The following is a 21679-nucleotide window of genomic DNA, read 5'->3' on the forward strand; positions in this document are numbered from 1 at the left end:
GATTGGCACAGGACAGAGCGGAGTTTAGGGCTGTTGTACATAGGGTCGCTATGAGTCGCAGGCGACTCGACGGCACATAACAACAACAACAACAACAGTGAAAGTGATGCTTGCGCATCTAAAAAAAACACAAATATTTGTGGTAGCACTTTTGTAATAACAAAAACCAGCCAAAACCCATGAACAGAATAAAGTTTAGAGATACAACAGAGTGGTCTAGCTGGTAAGGAGCTGTGCTGTTAACCCAAAGGGCCTGTTTCTCTGTAGCAGTCCAGCAACGCCATTTGAGATAAATGGGCCATCTCCTCCCATGCAATATACAATCTCAGAAACCCAAGATTATGAGTTGGTTCTGTCTTGACAGAAATGAGAGAATGAGACAGAGATACAACAGGATACTATATATATGAAAACATATGTGAAACTCCCAAGAATATGGCATTGAGATCCCCTAAAAAAGTAACAGAATACTTACATACAACCATGAGGAGCAGCTGGATGATTCAAATCACTGAAAGTTAGTTTAGTAGTGCAACAAATAATGCACCATATCACCATAACTCCTTGCATATCTTAATCCTTCTTAAACTAGATGGGAGTATAAGAATATTCATTGTAAAAAAAAAAAAAGAATATTCATTGTGTCATATATCTTAATGTTGTTGTTGTTGTTGTCTGCCACCAAGTTGGAACCAACCCATAGTTGTCTCTCCAGTGGGTTTTCAGAGGCAGTAAATGGCACTGGAGAATGTCCATCCCTCTCCCACGCAGCAGCTAGTGGATTCAAACTAAGTGCCTATGGGTCTCATACCACCATAGTTCCTTCTGTTAATGATAATCTTAACTCTTTTTTTACTGTATAGAAGTATATGAATATTCATTGTATCATATATCCTAATAGGTTACATAAACTCTATTCAATGTTTTACAATAATAAAAATATTCAATATTGCTGACATGGCAAATGTATCGTTACCTATAAATTTGAAACAGCACTGGAGGATAGACTGAGGAGAAACCACATTTTTGCACTGTGAGCAAAAGAGTATCAACAATTACTCAGAGACAAAACCAATCATCAATGCACTGGGATAGAAAGGCTTATTAAATAGCATGTAACTTTGTTTTCCTATTGAAATTATAATTGGCCATCCTTTAAAAATAAGGGAAAAAAGGAGGCCTACCTCATACTGTAGTCTTCAATATGGATTGAAGGTCAACTTCAAGAAAACAAAGATTCTCAGCAGTGGGCCAACTGGTAGCACCATGATGGATGAAGAGATTGAGGATGTTAACAATTACAGATTCTTGGCTCCACAACCAACACTCCTGGCACCAGCAGTCAGAAAATCAAAAGTCATATTGCACTGGGAAAAGCTGCTGTCGAGGACCTCTCCAGAGTACTGTGAAGCAACAATGTCAGTCTAAAGACTAAGGTGCACCTGATTCAGGCCATGGTCTTTGTAATTACTTGCTATGCATCAGTGAGCTGGGTAATGACTAAAGATGACAGAAGAAGAATTGCTGCTTTTGAGTTGTGGTGCTGAAGAAGCGTCTTGAACATACCAACACCATGAACCACCAAGAAAACAAATAGGTCTGTCTTGGAGAAAGTGAAACCAAGTTTCTCCTTGGAGGCTAGGATTTTTAAGCTGTCTCACATACTTTGGGCATGTGGCCAGAAGAACTGATCCTTGGAGAAGGACATCATGCTCAGAAGGGTAGAGGGCCAGCGCAGGTGAGGAAAACTATGGAGAATATGGACTGACAACAGTTAACTGGGGCAATGGGGGTAGGTGTGTCAGAGTCAGTAAGACTGGCTCAGGACAGGGCAGGTTTCAGAGCTGTTGTACAAGGGGTCACTATGAGTCACAGGTGACTCGACGGAACATAACAACAACAACCTAGTACTGGTATGGAAAATAAAGAATTTATCTCGAAAAGAGCATTTCATTCCTCTTACTCAGAAGAGACCTGAGAGTGTATTAGTAAAATTTAGTAGGTACTAAATGTAGTGAAATCAATAATCCACTGTCAGTAATAACCAGTCGAGTATGAAAAAAATGCATTCGAGTGTGGTAATGCTGCTATTTTATGAACCTTATGGTGCCTTTGGGGAAATGAGAAAATGACACCCTTCTCTTAAGTGTGATGCAGGTCAGGGACTCTTACCTGATCAAGTCAGCAATAGTAGAGAATGATCCTTTGTCTGAGAGATAACTCTAAAATAACAACAGCTCATATTTGGTGACTGCCTCTCTCTAAGCAATTCCTGTGTATTAATCATTTAATCCTCACAAAAAAAAAGGGATAACAATCCCTGTTTTAAACTTATGGAAACAGAGGTTACACAATTTGCCCAAGATCACATAGACAGTTGTAGAGGAAACAGGATCTAGGAAGACTGGTTCCCAAGTCTGCACTCTTAACTCTTTATAGGACACTGCTTTTCTGAACCAGTGAGTGCTAAATTCTGGACCAATCCATTGTACAAACTCTTTCCAAAGTCAAGAGGTAATTAATACCAGTATGCTCAAATCCATTTTTTTGCAGCCATTGTATATTTTGTCAAGTAAATATTTTTAGGTATGAGAGGTAAGAAGCTTCACTGCAATCTCAAAGGCATGTGTTTCCTCCAATCTACCAGCTGCTCTGTGGGTGAACTATAGGCACAATCTCCTCCTGTTCGATTAACTACCTCTGAAAACCCACTGGGGTCAGCGATGGGTCAGATCGACAATGGTACACAAACCAACAATAACATGTGCATTTTTTTTTCTGTGAAGAGGGTATACACTTTTACAGTCTCAAAGAAATCTATTACTCAAAGCCATCAGGGTTTAATAATTACTAAGCTGCTTAATCAAAAACAATTTGTATTTCCAGCACCACTCTCTCTTTCCTCATTTTGGAAAGATATTTAAACAATTTCTTCTTATAATATATCATTTTCCTTAATTACACACACACACACACACACACACACACACACACACTCTCTCTCTCTCTCTCTCTCTCTCTCACTCTCTCTCCCCCCCTAAACTCATTGCCTTCAAATTACAAGCAACTCAGCTGACCCTCTACTGGGAATCACTGTTTTGAGGAAAAGGTACTAGAGCTTTTCAAAATCTCAAAACTCTAACTCAATGGCATCAATTCAAAATCAATTCATAGCTGGCCTTCCAGCAGATTTTTCGAGATTGTAAATTGCACAGGAAAAAAAAAGTCCTCCTTTCTTCTGTTCATCTTTTGCTGGTGGATCCAAACCACCACCAAAGTGCAAATTTGGGTTAGGAGCACAACTTTCTGTGATTGTGCCAGGCTTTTAGTTGGATTTTTAAAGACTTCCTAGAGAGAAAAAAGGATATTAATGAAAGTTCACAGAAGCGGTATGTCTGCATTTTCACACAGACTTTGTGACTAATGTTGCTGTATACCGACTCACAACTGACCCTCCTGTGGGTTTTCAGAGGAAGTAAATCACAAGGGAGGAGACTGTCCATCTTTCTCTCATGAAGCAGTTGATAAGATTCAAACCATGTGCCTTTAGCTGGCAGCGCAACACCTTAAAGACTACATACTACTATTAATAATAACAATAATAATCAGGGTTTCCCTGCCTCCGTCCTTTTGGTATAAAGTTAGGATTCTTCCTGTAACTTAATTAGGATAATTTAGAAAAAGAGTATTGTAACATCAAAATAGAAAATGCAGTTCTATTTAATCCACTGAAATTTACAACTACTAACCATGGAAGCTTTATACATATTACCTTGTCCAAATATTCAAATTCTACTTTATTCTTTGACATTTCTTAGTAAACATTAGTAAATAAACTCAAATTTGCCTTTATTGACCAAAAAAAAAATCCTCTTCTTTTGTGGTACAAGTTTAAGAGGGAGGAATCCAGACTGGGTGCCCTGCCTGCACTCATGCCGTGCACTGGCAATAACACCAGCTCACAGACAATCCTACAACTCTGAGATTAGGATGATGTCCTCTAAACAAAGTATCTATTAGACTTCAGCCTTCACCAACTTGTCATGTAGACAATCAAAAGATTTAAACCAAAGCAGTTACCACTGAGTCACCTCCAACACATGGTCATCTCATATGTGTCAGAAATAAACTCAGCTCGGCAGGAGAAAGCTTATTGTGGCTTATTTTTGGAAAATCTTCCCAGGTACCTCTGCATGGACTTAACCCTCTAATCTTCTGGTCACTAGGCAAGTGCATCAACCCTCTGAAACAGCCAGGAACTTCAAAATCAGAGAACAGGTCCACAGACACAATATATGCTTTAAACACTTGAGTTCCCACTGTAAACGGTTTCTTGAATAGAGTAAAATACAAATTCCAAAGCTAAACAATATTGATAACTTTCTGTGCATAGTATACTTTCTCTGATAAGCTTCATACATAAAATGAAACCTCAAGGCTTTCTTTCTTTATAACCAATTCTAACTTTGGTGATGAAATGTAAGACAACAAAACAACTCACTGTTATCAAGTCAGATTTATCCACAGCAGGTTTTCAGAGGCTGTAAATCACATAGGAAGAGACTGCTTAATTTTTCCCCTTTGGGCAACTGGTGGATGTGAACCACCTTGCCTTGGATTGCAGTGCAACTCCTCACCCACTAGGTCACATGCTAGGCCATATAAAAAGTACATCTTTTTTTTTTTATTAGTCAAAGTTTATTTAACAATAGACAAAATAAGTCAAACTTTTTCATACTGAATTCTAGAATGACTCATCCAACCATCCAATCTTTAAATACCTCAACTTTCCAAACTATATTTTATAAAGCAATTTGAGAAAGTTACAAAAATCTAAGTGACAAAATGTCACAGAGCTGACCAGCTGCCCTTATTCTAAATTCAAGCAGCAACATATATAAAAATTAATGATATTGAGATATTACCTAGTTATTAATCATGTGAATAGCTATGGATTGAATCTTGTTAATCTAGATTCATGAGGCATAGAAAACAAATTTTGTCTTTTTCATGCCTATAAAAGAAAAGGTTCTCTTCCAAGTGACTTACACCACCGGCCATTTCACACCAGCTAAGTGACCTCTTGGCATTAGTCTTGTCAAGAAGCAGTGCAAATTGGGGGAGCTCCGGTGGCCTAGTGGCAAGACGCTGCACTGCAATCCCAGAGGAACACGGTTCGAATCCACCAGATGCTCTGCCGGAGAAGGAGGCGCAATATCCTCCTGTACCAGTCAGATCTGATTTGACGGTACACGCACACAAAATAATAATTAAAAAAATTTAAAAAAAAAAAAAAGAAGCAGTGCAAATGGGCCTCCACTCAGTGGGGAGATAGCGACCCCTCCTTGAAGCTACCAGTTACTTTTAATGGGTCCATTAGCTTTCACCAGCTCTCAGCAAACGCATACTAAACAAAGAAAATACTCTGAAGTCCTGTCGTAAAAGAAAAAGTACATCTTTATTGCAGCTTTGTTCACAATAGCAAAACTTTGGAAACAACCTAAGTGCCCACTGACAAATGATAGATAAGCTCTGGTATATTCACACAATGGAATACTATGCTGCATTGAAAAACAAGGAATTAGTGGAGCTCTGGTGGCCTAGTGGCAAGAATCTGCACTGCAATCCCAGAGGTACGTGGTTCAAATTCACCAGATGCTCTGCTGGAGAAGGAGGGGCAATCTTCTCCTGTACTGGTCAGATCTGATTTGACAGTACACACAAAACATAATAACATTTTTTTAAAAAATGAAAGAAAAACAAGGAACTGATGAAATATTATACAAAATGGTTGATCCTGGAAGACATTATGCTGAGTGAAATATCTCAGTCACAAATGGACAAATACTGCATAGTTCCACTGTTATAAAACATGACTGACATAGGGGTTGAGGGAAGACTGAGAAAGAGGGGATAAAAAATGTATACTGCATTGAAACAGATGAGGGAGAAAACTGTTTAAAAGGAAAATATGATTAGATATTGTCATGCCAGGAGTCCAGAATGAAGGCTGCATAGTGGAGTGGACTTGGGGGGAAGGACTGTGTAACAATGAAAGAATTTTACTTTTCAAAGAGAAGAATGAATTGGGGGGGAGGGGGGACAGGGAGAAAAGTGCAACAACAAATGAATGGAAATCTAAAGTCTCTGTAAATGTTCATTAAAATTAATACAAAAAAGAACAAACAGAAAAAAAGTAAATCTTAAGATGTTCATGCATTCTAACTGGTTCTGAATTTAGGTGATAGAACAGTAAGAAGTTTGAGGGTAAAAGAGAATTAATCTTCTTTTGGAATTCATATAAAATAATTCTGTATTAAACAAATGCTCCTAAAACTTTCACCCTATTTTATGAGGCACAACTTTTTAATAGGGCAGCACTGAAAACACTTGAGAAGGTATATAGGGATGTTAATCTTCTCTACTGTTAAGTGCACACACTAGTGTCTCTTCCGAGCATAAGTGACAAATCCAAGACATGATTCTGAATGAGAAAACATCTGTAGATGGCTTTCTTTGCTCTTACTCCAGAATGTGACAGATAAAACATGTCTGTGTAAAAAAACAACAAAAACAATAAAAATCCAAACCAAAACCACCAAAAAACACCCAAAAAACCACATCTGTGTGCACTGCTTTGCTTTTTCTGGAGTAGAGAAGGAAGACCATAAAGGATAGCTGGCTTAGAAATGCATTGGTACAGATCAATCTACCTTGCCCTACTCGATCAAAAGTCTATGGTTTAAATTCTGTCTACAGAATTTCCACTTAAAGCACCAACATCCAAATCTTCAATGTTAACATGCAACTGAAAAACATTGGCATTCTCCTATTTGTAATAGCTATTGCTTAGTTATGTGTTTATAACTACATTTTGTTAATTCCTTTGCCCTATATCCACTGCTATATTAAAATAATAACAGCTAATGCTTAGTGTACTCAAAATACATACAAAATGTGAGCTACTCCCAGCATTCAGTGTCTATGTAAAAAAAGTTTCCTAAGGAATTAAGAGTAATTTTTGTACTTAGTACTTTTCAAAAATTTTTTCATCAGATGAGAACCTCTTTTTGAAAGGGAAGAAGTCTGAAAAAGTATTACGCTTGGAATAAAAATTACCTCCTTAGGAAAGTTTTCATGTTCATTTGTTTTTTACACAGGCAGCAAAAGCCTGTAGTAGTTTACATTCTTCTGTATGTATTCTGAGCTCAGAAAGTCTTTCTTTTGCTACCTTTCTCTTTATATCCTTTATAGTCCTTCTAGGTTCCCTGACTTGCTCTTCTGGTTTAAACAGACCATGTAAATGGAAAATAATGTACAAAGAATTCAAGAGTGTGTTAAATTTTCTGACAGAGGCAGGCATCAATGACTCAGATTTTTAGCTCAACTTTCCTTATTACTTTTAGTATCTGCTTTGAGCTAAAACACTACTATCACATGTATTTTAAACTTTAAAAAATGCAAAAATAATACATTAATTTTCCTAGCAGCAATTACCCAGCTTCCCTAAAGTCAGCATCTTATGTCCATGATCAAAATCAGGAAACTGACATTTGTAAAATTCAATAACGAAACTACAGACCATAATCAAATTTAACCAGTTTCCCCATTAATGTGCCAGAGTCTAATTAAGGACTGCATTCTGCATTTAATTGGTATTGCTAACTGGTAACCTAATCCACAGGGAGTTGCACTGCTAACCCAAAGGCCATGTCTCTCTGTGGCTCAAATCCACCAGTATACGGAGCTCTGTGGCCTAGTGGTACAAGTTGTGCTGCTGACCCTTAGGCACAGTTTGCATCTCCCAGGGGATTTAAAGTCTCTCAAAATCTACTCAAGCATTAGCTATTAGTTGGTTCCAACTTGATGGCAAACAGCAACAACAGCAGTATGAACTCTAGGATATTTATTTGTTCTTCCTGAAAGTTAAAATTTTATATTCTCACTATTGATTACTTTGTGGTAAGGAACTGCACTGCCAACCACACACCTGTGTTTCAAATCCAAGAAAGCAAGACGAGCAATCTCCTTCTGTACTTCTGAAAACCTGATAGAGGGTCAGCTATGAGTTGGTTCCTATTGGTATGAGTAATTCTTTTTAGTTTCATTTAAATATTTTAATTTCAGAATATAAGTTTATAGAAAAATGAAAATAGAGATAGCACAGAGAATCCTTTATACTGTCAGTCAGTTTGTTGTTGTTGTTATGTGCTGTCAAGTAGCCTGTGACTCACAGCGACTCTATGTACAATAGCTCTAAAGCCTGCCCTGCCCTGAGCCAGTCTCACTGACTCTGACACATCTACTCCCATGGCCCCAGTTACTGTGTCAATACATCTCATCTAGGGTCTTTCTCTCCTGAGCATGATGTCCTTCTCCAAGGATCAGTCCCTCCAGGCCACATGCTCAAATTATGTGAGATGGAACTTCAAAATAGCTTTTCCACAAAATCCTAGCCAACATGGAGCTTAAAATCCTTGCCAAGTTTTCAAGGAGAAACTTAGTTTGATCCTATCCAAGACAAATCTATTTGTTTTTTCGGCAGTCCTCGGTATGTTCAAGACTCTTCTCTATCATCACAATTCAAAGGCACTGATTCTTCTTCTGTCATCCTTAGTCACTGTGTAGCTCTGATGCATAGCAAATAATAGTGAAGACCATGGCCTGGATCAGGTGCACCTTAGTCTCTAAGCTGACATCATTGCTTCTCAGTATTCTGCAGAGGTCCCTGGCAGCAGAATTACCTAATGCAATTTGTCACTATTATTAACTTTAAAATTAATATGGCACATTTGTTACAATTAAAAAAAATAGTGTTGATATTTTTGTTGTTGTTGTAATTGTTGTTCAATGATTTATTCTTTTAACATAAGTGTCTGGGTTGTTTTGGTTTATTTTTTTCCTTAATGCAATTCAATAATGCTACGCCTTACTACCTAGCCTAGAAGAAATCAGGTAATGAATCGCATACAGAAGCTGAGTTGGGTTCATTGTCTTTTTTTTTTCTTCTAAATTTTTTGATTCCTTTTAAAGTATAAATATTCAAAGATTTAAAGACCCCTTTGGGAAATATCAGCACCATGTTCCTCTTACCCAGTTTTGGGATTTTATTTTTTTGTAAACAATTCATTTTGCTTATCTTGTATTTTCCCTACCTCAGGTCTGAAATCAACTACTTATTCAAGAATTCTTTGTTCTCTCTCTCTGTTATCAAGCTCAAACACAAAGCTTATCATCCAGCAAGTTTTTATGGACTGAAACCGTAGAGAAAGACAGACTTCCCATCTTTCTCTGGAGAAGCTGCTTGTAGATTTGAACTGGCCACCTTTAGGTTAGCAGTGGTACTCTCTATAGACCATAGCACCACAGCCCTTTACCACAGAATAATGTTTGAAATATAAGACCTGAGTGCATATTGCTACTAGGGTACCATTAATAAGCCAACAATATGGATGGCAACTGCTAATATTTATTCCCTTAACTAATAACTCATTGGCCAAGAATTATAAACAATACCTGAGAGGCTGCTAAAAAAAAAATTCTTGGGCTCTCCCTGAAGGTCTTGTGCAAAATTTGTGTTTTGACATGTTTCACCATAATTCTGATGCAAAATAAAGTTTGAGAAACACTGCACTAAATAAGGAAAGTTAGTTATTCCTTCACTGTCGAAATCTGTATCACAGACTTCAGGTATATTGTCAGGAGGGGTCAGTTCTTGGAAAAAGACATCAAGCTGGGAACTGTACAGTCAGTGAAAGCAGAGGAAGACCTTCAATGAGATGAACTGGCACAGGGGCTGTGACAAAGGACTTTAGCAGGATGGAGACTGTGAGGATGGCGCTGTTGTTCTTAGGTGCTGTTGAGTAAGACTCATAGCATCCCTATGAACAGCTGACCTGAATGAACCCTGGCCTCACCTGCACCATCCTCATCATCTCTGACACTTAGAGTGCACTGCCGAAGTCACCATGTCAATCCACCTTGCTGAGGGTCTTCCTCGTCTTTGCTGACCCCACCATCTGTCCAAGCATGATGGAATAGCCTCTCCTAGCTACACGTCCAAAGTATGCAAGACAAGGCTTCGTCATCTTTGCTTTCAAGGAGAAGGGCAAATTTTGGATCTGTTGTTTACAGAGCTGCTATAAATCGCAGTCAACTCGGAAACACACAACAACAACGAACAACATAATTCCTTCTGTTCTTCAATTTATCTTTCAAATGATAAACTTCTAATTTGAAAAAGGGAAAAAAGAGGCGTCATAACAACTGACCTTGTATAGAAATCATATTTTTACTGCCACAACTAATAAAACCACAGGCAAATACTTCATCTATTAAGATAGGAAATGTTTCGCTAATTCTACCTTACTATGTTCCCATTAATACTGTCAAAAGTTGGTGGTCAAATAATTTATAAAGTAAACATATAGTTATATTTTATAGAAAGAAGCTGTATAATTAATAAATTACTGCTGTAATATCAATATAAAAAAAACCAACCCACTGCTACCACATCAATTCTGACTCACTGTGGCGCTCTCTCTATGGGATTTCAGAGGCTATAAATGTAAGAGCTTTTATGGTGGAGTGGCTGGTAGATTCGCACCACCAGCCTTTCAGTTAACAGCCCAAAACATAACTCATTACATCACTAGGAATTCTAACAGTAATATCATTTTAGAAACCAAACCTACTGCCATCAAGTTAATTCTGACTCATGGGGACCCTCCGTCAGGTTTCTGAGGCTATAAATCTTCATGGAAAGAGACTGCCCTTTTTCTCCCAAGCTGGTAGATTAGAACTGCTGATCTGTTGTTTAGCAATGCCACCCACTCTATACACTAGGCCACCAGAGCTCCCTAAATTACGTGTAAGACTGAGTAACTCAGTAAACTGCTGAATTCTCAAGTAATTTTCTTTGTGAATTAGAGACACTCTTCAGGCTAGTATCACTTCAGCCTTAGAAACCAGGTAAAAACTAGATTAAATGAATAACTCATGATGATAAAATAAGTCAACACCAAAATGGGTAATCAAACTGTAAATTCTGTACTCAACTATAATAAACATTTCCGAGACTTCTCCTTAGTTTGGCAAATGGATCTAATCCACACAGAGGCTTCCAAGGCCACTGTGAGTTCTTCTGCGGTGACAAAGGCAATTAAACAATGGACCAGTTAATTACTCAGTGGTTACACTCACACCTAGGGAGTTCTGGTCACCTAGTGGTATGAAGCTGCACTGCAATCTCAAAGGCACATGGTTCAAATCCACTAGGTGCTCTATGAGAGAAGGATGGGGACTCTCCTCCTGTGTAATTGACTGCCTCTGAAAACCCACTGGAAGGTTAGCTATTGGTCCATTTGACTTGATGTCAACACAACTCACATCCAGAGGAGACTTGGGAGAAGGACTGAATAACCTGTTTCCAAAAGGTCACAGCCTTGAAAACTATGGAGTTCAAACTGCCACAACGGGGTCACCACAAAACCGGAAAACTCAACAGCAATGTAGGGCTCTGGAGGCTTTATGTTTGATTTATTGGTGTGTTTTTCTGCTTAATCATGAAGTTACTTTTTCTACTAATATACACCAGTTTTTTATATACTAATCATGTGCCAAAATGAAAACAGATAAATTAGTATAGTTGCCATGGTTCTAATTCTTAAAAAAAAAAAAAGAGAGCGATGATGAGGAAAAGGATTTTCATAAAGATCCAAAATATTCTTTTACATCTAAAGGCAAATAAAAGTAAGTCAATGACTTATGCTAAGTTAAGATAAGTCACTTCTTTATCAGTATAATAGTATAAAGTCTAACAAGTGCTGCTGACAAAGCAGAGTAACAAAGTATGGAGCTGCTGAAAGAAGAAAAAATAGGTAAACCTTTTCACTGATGTGAAATAGAGCAGAGGCGTTTTCAAACATCATATAGGAATCCTGAAAGCCACGCTAACCAAATGGTTGGTTGTTTCAGCGTATCTACCATTCAACAAGGGGAGAGACAGAGTAATCAGTTTCCATAACGATTTATAGCCTTGGAAAGCCTAGATCTGCCCAGGACTATAGGATCCTACCTGTTGGGATTAACTCTACGGCAATAGATTTTTGGTGTTTTGTTTTATGGCAAGAGATTTTTGGTGTTTTGTTTTTATATGTGACATTAAAGTAGAAAGTCACTTCTAAAGTTTCTTAAAACATCAAGCAGAAGCAGTTAACTGTTAATGGAAAGCAAAGTAGCTGGAAAACTCAGCGGTACCTCAGAAGACAGGCCTGGAGATCTCTTTCTGAAAGTTATAATCTTGAAAACCAAAGAATTCTACCCTGCACACATAGGGTTGCCAACTCAAGGTCACCAAGTTCGGCTGGGTTTTTTAGGCGGGGGGTGTTTTTAAAGGTTTTAAAAACAAAAATTAAAAGGATTTAGATGAACGATAAGATCTTATAGGGGAGCTCTGGTGCCCTAGTGGCGAGGAGCTACAACTACAATCCCAGAGGCACACGGTTCGAATACACCAGATGCTCTGCCGGGAAAAGGAGGGACAAACTCCTCCTGTACCAGTCAGATCTGATTTGACGGTACACGGACACAAAAATAAAATTAATTAAAAAAATGTTTTAAAAAATCTTATAAGGGATATTTCACTTCTGTCTTGGAGGGAAAGAGTATTACTACTTGCTCTCCTAGTCAAATGTCCCACTTAAACTTTGAACCCTCAGGGAATTCTGCTTATTTAAACTCTCCTTCCTCCCCCGCTAGCGGATCACACTTTATTTCACTTAATGCTTTGAATATTTTATTTTTAATATGTCCAAAACAAAAATAGTTTCCCATCCTATCTCAATATTCCTGCACTACAGTGGTGGGGGTGGGGAAAGATCATTCCTCAAAGAGATTTTTGAAAAAAGGTACTAGTTCAAATATCAAAACACAGAAAAGGAGAATGCTCATTTTGTTTACTTACAACTCTGAGAGTGCTGTTTTAAATAGCAGACTGTCAATGTGGGGCGAAGCTCTCGCTCAACGTCCTTCCTGCTCTACAGCTCCAGGTTCCACCCCACCGCTCCAGCAGCGCCTTCTTATGGCTCCAGGTCCCCAGTCCACGTGACCATGACCTCTGCCGGGAGGCGCCCGCGGCATGCTGGGACTAGTAGTCTCCCTCCCTGGACAGTCCCTCCCTTTGCTTTCCCGCTCCTCCCCTACTCAAACCTACCAACCTCTAGTTGCTTAAGGGTAAGGAAGTGTGCAGCTATCACAGAAGTAAGCAGTTCTAATCCAAGGCCTCTTTTTAAAAAAAAAAAATTATTTATTAACTGTCTCTGAAAATCTGCAGGGGAAGTTTTGGGTCCATCACAACGTGATGGTATGCAACAACTTGTTCACGCCTATACCCCAGAAGTCTTCAGGGACATCAGGACCAGAGCATGGTAAATGGTAAATATGTACGACCAAAGTCATATTAAGTATGTATGACAATCATTATCTCAGAATTCTCGTACTGATTGATAGAATGCAGGTATTTCTGCAAGATATCTACCAATTCTGATAAACACAATAATCTGAGATTCATAGTTTGGAAAACAGAAGCAAAATAGTGAGAGGCAATACCAAATGATGACAATCACATCCCTTGAAGACGAGTCTGATATTACTAGGCAGTTGTTCAACCTAAGACTCAGTTTGGCTATGTGTTAAGCAGAGTAGTGTATCTGACTAATAAAAGTTTTCCTCTTACTCATTTTTTATGTTTTTTAAATAAAATTTTTATTTTTATATTGGTTTAGAGAGCTCTCTGGTGGCCTAGCAGCAAGAAATCGTGCTGCAATCCTCAAGACCAGCGGTTCGAGGCCACCATCTGCTTCGTGGGAGAAGGATGGACAATCTCCTCCAATGCGATTAGCTGCCTCTGAAAGACAACTGGAGGGTCAGCTATGGGTCAGTTCTGACTCTAGGTACACATCAAATAACAAATGGTTTACTTACAAAGTTATTGTTTTATACTAATAAGGTTATTGTGAGTAATGAGATGGCGTATACCTATCCACTAAACAGTATTAGTAACTGATCAATAAAAAGTAGTCATTATTTTGATCTACAAATTTTAAAAATGTGAAAAACTAGAAAAAAAGAGAAGCAATTGGCCCAAGAACATAAAATTGGTTGTTGTGAGGTGCCATAGAGACCCAACAAGCAATAGATCTGAACCTTGTCCTATCCTGTGGTATCCTCAAACTTGACATATTGAGCCCGAGCTGCAGTCACTGTATCAACCCATCTCATTAAGGACCTTCCTTTCCTTCACTGACCTTTCCAAGCATAATGTCTCTTAGCCCCAGCTCCTTGCTTCCAAGAAGCATTCTGGCTGCACTTCTTCAAGACATATATATCTGTTTGCTCTTTTTACAGTTCATGGGATATTCAGTACTCTTCTCCAACACCACAACTCAAAGGCATCAATTCTTCTCCTGCCATCCGTATTCACTGCCTAGCTCTCAGATGTATACCAGCTAAAGGAAAGACTATGGCTTGGATCAGGTGCACCATAGTCTTTAAACTTTTATCATTGCTATATATATCTTTGAGAGAAGAATAGGCGTTCCAGACCACTTGTGCTTATGTGTAACCTATACTTGGACCAAGGAGGAGTCATCAGAACAGAGCAAGGAAATACTGCATGGTTCAAAATCAAGAAGGGTGTGCATCAGGGATGCATCCTGTCTCCATATCTTTTCAGTCTATCTGCAGAACAGATTATCCGCAAGGCTGGGCTCTATGAGGAGAAATGTGGCATCAGGATTGGGGGAAGACTCATCAACAACTTGCGTTATTCAGGTAACTCAACCTTGCTTGCTAAACCTGAGGAGGACCTGAGGAATTTGCTGCAGAAGGTCAAGGACTGAAGTCTTCAATATGGATTAAAGCTCAACATCAAGAAAACAAGGATTCTCACCACTGGGCCATTGGTAGCAGCATGACAGAGAAGAGAGTGAGAATGTTAATAGCTTCAGCTTGCTTGTCTCCACAATCAACACTCTTGGCATCAGCAGCGAAAAGCAGGAAATCAAAAGACAAATTTCACTGGTAAAATCTGTTGTCAGAGAACCTCTCCAGAGTAATGAAGAGCAGCGTTCTCGGTCTAGAGACTAAGGTACACCTGATTCAAGCCATGGTTGGACAACAACTAAGAATGACAGAAAAAAGAACTGATGCCTTTGAGTTGTGGTGTTGGAGAAGAGTACTGAAGAACATACTATGAGTCACCAAGACAACAAACATGTCTGTCCTGGAGAGGGTAAAGCCAGGCTGCTCCTTGGAGGCAAGGATTTTGAGGCTCTGTCTGACATACTTTGGGCACACTGCCAGAAGGGACCAGTCCTTAAAGAAAGACACCATGCTTGGAAAGTAGAGGGAAAGCACAAGAGAGGAAGACCCTGGATGAGACGTAGTGACGGGGGTAATGAGGGTAGGTGGGTCGGAGACAAAGCAATTGGTTCAAGATAGAGCAGAGTTCAGAGCTATTATACACAGGGATGCTATGAGTTCCAAACAATTGAATGGTACATAACAACAACAAACAACATCTAAATATTCATTTCTCCACAAACAACATAGTCTCCCTTTCCCCCATAATATTTATAATGAACACACTATTTACATCTTTTTATATGATTTCTCCATTACAGTATCAACTCCAAGAAGAGAGGACTTTGTTTATATTTTGTTCTATTGTATTCACTGCTGAATCCATAGCACCTAGAACTGTAGTGTCTGGCTAGTGTATAGCAGGACCACAAATATTTACTGAATTATCTTTATAGTATTTGATTTGTCTGTGTTTCATTGATTATGCAAAGGTGTTTGACTGTGTGGATCATAACAAACTGTGGCTGACTCTGAGAAGAATGGGAATCCCAGAACACTTGATCGTGCTAATGCAAAACCTATACTTGGACCAAGAGGCAGTCGTCAGAACAGAGCAAGGAAACACTGCATCGTTCAAAATTCGAAAGGGCGTACGCCAGGGATATGTCCTATCTCCATATCTTTTCAACCTTTATGCAGAACAGATTATCTGGGAGGCTGGTCTCTATGAGGAGAAATGTGGGGTCAGGATTGGTGGAAGATCTATCAACAGTCTGCATTATGCAGATGACACAACCCTGCTTGCTGAAACTGAGGAGGACCTGAAGCGCCTGCTGCAGAGGGTCAGGGACTGCAGCCTCCAATATGGACTGAGGCTCAATGTCAAGAAGACAAAGATTCTCACCACTGGACCAATTGGCAGCATCAGGATGGATGGTGAAGAGATTGAGATTGTTTACAGCTTTAGTTTGCTTGGCTCCACAGTCAACACTCTTGGCACCAGTAGCCAGGAAATTAAGACATATTGTGATGGGAATGTCTGCTGTTAGGGACCTCTCCAAAGTACTGAGGAACAATGGTGTCTCTCTGGAGACTAAGGGGTGTCTGATACAGGCCATGGTCTGTTATGCATCAGAGAGTTAGACAATGACTAAGGAAGATAGAAGGAGAATTAATGCCCTTGAGCTGTGGTGTTAGAGAAGAGTATTGAGGGTACCATGGACTGCTAGAAAAACAGATTCATCCTGGAAAGGGTTAAACCGAGCTGCTCCTTTTAGGCAAGGATTCTGAGGGTCTGTCTAACATACTTTGGACATGTTGTAAGGAGGGACTGGTCCTTGGAGAGGGACATTATGCTTGGTAGGGTGGAGGGACAGCACAGGAGGGGAAGGCCCTCTATGAGGTGGATTGATTCAGTGGGGTAATTGGGATGGGTGTATCAGAAACAGTGTGATTAGCACAGGACAGAGCAGAGTTTAGGGCTGTTGTCCATAGGGTCACTATGAGTTGCAAGCAACTCGACGGCACATAACAACAACCACCACCTCTCGAATCACCTCTTTTAGCAAAAAAACCAACCCACAAACATAGTATTTGAAACATTTTTAGATTCTATTCATTAATTGATGACAATTTCTAAATCAAGAAAGAATGTTGTTGTTGTTGTTAAGTGCCGTCGAGTCACAGGCGACTCATAGCGACTCTATGAAGGAGAGTCCTCGACGCTTGGGTGCCTTTCATCCTCTCTCCAGGTTCATAGGGTTTCTGGAGGCAAGCTATTACAGAAGTAGATGCCACTTCTCCTTCCAAGCAAGAAAGAATATATGTATTATATTCACTTTGTTAAGTTTGCCTAATTTCAGTATGACAGGTCCAGGATTTTAACTTATCTTCATAATTATTAAAATATTTTTTATCATAGGTGAGAATTTGGAAGGGAGAGATGATTTGAGCTTTGATAGCTTTAATTATCTTCATCTTATTTAATCACTTTCCTTAATAAGATTGTTATTTCCTACTGAAATGCAATCTCAACGCCATGTTTCCCTATTTGGCCAGAAATGTTCTGAATTTGTGTATTTTCTCAATTAATAACTGGATTTCTATTTCTTATTAGTGCCATCAAGTTGATCTGAACTCACAGCCATCCCATGCGACAGAGTGGAAATGAGGCTTCCTAGTCTAGTCTTTAAAAGGCAGATACCAGTTCTTTCTTCTGCAGGTTGGCGAGGTGATGTAGGTCTGCTTGCCTAGTCCATAGAAAGTCAAAGTGCTGACACAGAGGCTAACCCTCTCTGGTAGGCCAAACCTCCCAGTAACTTCATAGGCAAAAGCTGTGGAGTTTCCTCCCATGCAATTTATAGCTCAGAAACCCAAAGAGGTTCCCAATAGATGGCAATGAGTAAGCTTGACCTTGGCAGCTGAGTGCCTAATAGTTGTTTCACAAGGGATTTGTATTTAAACAAAATACTCATGTACCAAAATAATTGTATCAATTATGTAATAAGGGACTTGTGGTGGCTTAGTGGTAAAGGAGTTATGCTACCAACCCAAAGGCAAGCGGTGTGGATCCACCAGCTACACCACAAGAGAAAGATTGGTAGTTTCCCCCAGTATGAGCTAATGCCTCTGAAAGTCCACTGGAGGGTCAGCTATGTGTTGGTTCTGACTTGATAGTACCTAAAAATTATAAAATAAAATATATGTCATTTTAAATACAGTGATACCTATGAAAGCTGAAACTAGAGGGTCTGCCTTGATTTAATGAGTTTCAGAAGTTTTCTGTCTTTGACAACATGAATTCTTTCAACTTTTCTACCACTCATTGTAATGAATATATTTGAGTTTACTTTCTCTAGTAGGTTAATACCCTATTAGGTGCTGTCAAGTTGAATATGACTCTTAGTGACCCTATGAACAACAGATCTGAACCCTATTTTATGCTGTGCCATCCTCTCAATCTCTGACACAATTGAGCCCACAGCTGCAGTCACTGTGTCAATCCACCTGGTTTAGAGTCTTCCTCTCCTTTTCCATCCCTCCGTTTTGGAAAGGTTCTAACTTTACCAAGTTTTATGTCATTTAGAAATCCACTGGATTCGTAGGCCTAAATGCCTACATAAATTAATGCATTCCTTTAATTTGAAATATAATTTTTTTTTATGTTTGTCTTCCTTAATACCTGGCAAATTCCTAAGGGTGAAAAATCTTTGTTGGTACAAAATAGATGCTTACTTAATAAATACAAGAATTCAATTGAATATTCTTTATTATGATCATTCATTTTCTTATGTTTCACTGATCCCTCCATATATCTCAAATTCCCAAAGTAATTCTCTAACGGCCAAAGCTCAGCCATCCTTTTAGCAAATGCACAGCAATTTCCTAATAATACTGACTACAGATCTACTGTTTCTATAATGTCACCTTTTTTGGGTTACCATTGTGGTTTGAAAAGCACCTACAGCAGGATATCTAGACAAGAGTTTAGCACAAAGTTACCACTGCTAATTTAGGATATAAGGTTGCTAGGTGTGAGGGGCAGTTAAGGCTACCTAAACAAAGGGAAAAACCTAAGCAAATGTTGACCCTGCTTTTGGTTTAAGAGTCTCATGATTCATTTACTTAAGCATTTAAAAGCATTTTAAAATACTACTTAATACATGTACTGATATTCAGTATTACATAGAATATTATTCTCTTTTAATATATTCCCCAAACTTAAGTTGTAAAACTTGTTGTATCCAAGTTTCTATGACATCATCTTCTTGGTAAATATTTTACAGAGGCTCTTGATACATTCATAAAATGAAGTATTAATACAATAAAGTTTTATATCCTTTGATAATTATACCTATAACCAAACATTTCACATTCCTTGTTAACAGCAAGCAATAATAGTATTCATGTTATAGAAAAACTTTAAGACAGAAAATGTAACATCACTGACAACATACATAATTCATTGACCCTGAGTCAGAACCAACTAAGAAAGCTGACCCTCCAGCATGTTTACAAAGCTGTAAATTACAGGGAAGGAGAATGGTGGATTAGGATCACTAGAGTGGTGTAGCCTTTGGGTTAGCAGCACGATTCTCTATGGACCCAGCCACCAGAGCTTTCTGAATAATAGATACATTTAAAAAATGTCAAACGGGAGCCTAATTTCCAGTGTAAATGTTCACCAAAACCACAATATATTTTTTTAAACTTAAAATGTAATAAAGAAAAGCAAGTATGGCCAAGTATCATTACTCTTCACCCACTAGTTTTGCAAATTTACCTCTTAACATTAGCTAATAAGGGCATGCCTTTGAGCTTTGGTGCTGGAGAAGAGCTTTGAATATGCGATGGGCTGCTGACATAATTTTGGCATGTTGCAAGGTGGGATCACTCCTTGGAGAAGGGAGTCATGCTTGGGAGGGTGGAAGGACAGTGCAGGAGAGGGAGAGCCTCGATGAGATGGATTGATTCAGTGACTGGAGTAATGGGGGTAGGTGTATCAGAAACAATAGGATTGGCACAGGATAGAGCAGGGTTTAGGGCTGTTGTACATACGGTCACTACGAGTCGCAAGCAACTCGACGGCACATAACAACAAGAACAATAAGGGCAAGTATGTGTTTCATTTTTGCTTAAAAGATTTAAAAAAAGAAGGAAATCTTCCTGCCTTCTTTTTTGTTTTTCCTCCAGTTCATCTGGCTATGTGACATATAATAGTTAAATTAAACTCTTAATGGACTGGCTCATTCGCGCATTGCCAAAGAGTCAGTTCTAACTCAGAGATCTTTCCTTCAGGGTTCCCTGTCTGTAAATTGCAAGCCCCTTCAAGCTGCTGCTGGATCCCAGTGGTCCGCTACACAGAAGAACTGCTTGTATAGGAATAAGGCTTCCCCAAAGCATATTATTCTTTATATCTATAACCAAACTTAGAATCTTAGTGAAAACATACTACATCGAAAGACATGGTTAAATTTATATGTATAATAATTCTGACCAACAAGTGAACGCAACAATAGTCTACGATAATTATGCAGCTCTGGTTGCTCAGTGCGCTGCCAATGCAAAGGCAACTGGTTTACATCAACCGGCTGCTCTGAGGGTAAACCCTTCCTGCGTGATTTATTGCTTCTGAAACCGCACTGGACTCAAAGGTACATAACAATAAATGTGATTATGGACGTGAAAGCCAGCTTTAAAAATCTTCAGAAATGGTGACTGTATTGTGTTAAAAAAATTTTCATCTACTTACTAAAACCAATCATAAAGTCCTCCATGAAGTCCACTTGGTATATTTGAAGGTAACAAAGCTTTCCTTTAATAATTATCCACACTTTAACTTAATCAACTCTTTCAATTTACCCAAATTTGGTTAGCTATTTATTTGCACATTATCAAAATCTTTAAATGTGGTCGTACAAGGTGATTGTTTTATTTTTGTTGTTTTTAAGTCAGTAAACCAAACACAGAATTCTAAGCCAAATGGAGTATAAAAGATGCCCATAAACAGACTAAAGGGTAGTAACAAAAAAATCACCGCACCGCGGTTAACGAGAAGCCTGTCTACCTTTTGCACAGCGCATCACGCAGCACTAACAGCGCTCATATTATGCAAGTATGCCGTGACTACAGTTCGCAGACGGGGATTCACTCAATGAGCTAGACAGCAGATACGATTTTGTATGCTTTCTCTAGCTGACTTAAAGGGTCTCCATGAGAAGCTACAGATGCAGAAGTGATCTGTCAGTCTCGCTGGGGGCATATGAAGGACACAGTTAAGGCAGCAGCCGATCATAAAAGTTTTCCCAAGAAAAGTGCGCAACAGCCTGCAGGCGAAAAATGAAACTTAAGTCTGTTCTAACTTCGCCTCACTCTGAACCAGGTACAAGGTACAGAGGGCCGGGGCAGGTGTCTCCAGCGCGCAGGCAACTGTCGCCGGGAGTGCTGGCTTTAGGCCAGTCTGCCCAGATACTTGTCCCTGCTGTTGCCCCATTCCCTCTCCCTCAAGGCCGAGGGCAGCGACGTCCTCCTTCTCCTCCTCTTTGGTGCCTCCAGCCAGGAGGCGGGAATGACACATAGCAGCTGACCCAGACCGGGCAGTGCCTCTCCCACAGCCCACAGGAGCCACCATGGGCCACCAGCGGCGGGTAACCAGCACAGCTGACAGGGCACAGGTGGCAAACGCAGCGATTCTCAGCTGCCTCCCTGACCGACGCAGCCAGTGCCCAACACCTCGAGAAGCGATCGTCAACATCGGCAGAAGAAACTAGGTACTCCGAAACCACCCTTGCAAAGGACTCCAGATACGTCAACAACT

General features: G+C 39.4%; 1 protein-coding gene across 1 annotated transcript in view; it reads right to left on the bottom strand.

The window, feature by feature from the left end:
- LOC102875789 (15 kDa interferon-responsive protein-like) overlaps window positions 1–13140 on the bottom strand; it is an 18244-nt gene extending 5104 nt beyond the window's left edge. The window contains 1 exon segment of the mRNA XM_006887773.1: window positions 13042–13140. Coding sequence (XP_006887835.1) covers window positions 13042–13140 — 99 coding nt within the window.
- Window positions 13141–21679: the final 8539 nt, after the last annotated feature.

The sequence above is a fragment of the Elephantulus edwardii genome, unplaced genomic scaffold (genome assembly GCF_000299155.1).
Source record: "Elephantulus edwardii isolate Elephantulus edwardi_28Jun2011 unplaced genomic scaffold, EleEdw1.0 scaffold00061, whole genome shotgun sequence".
NCBI classification, from domain to species: Eukaryota; Metazoa; Chordata; class Mammalia; order Macroscelidea; family Macroscelididae; genus Elephantulus; species Elephantulus edwardii.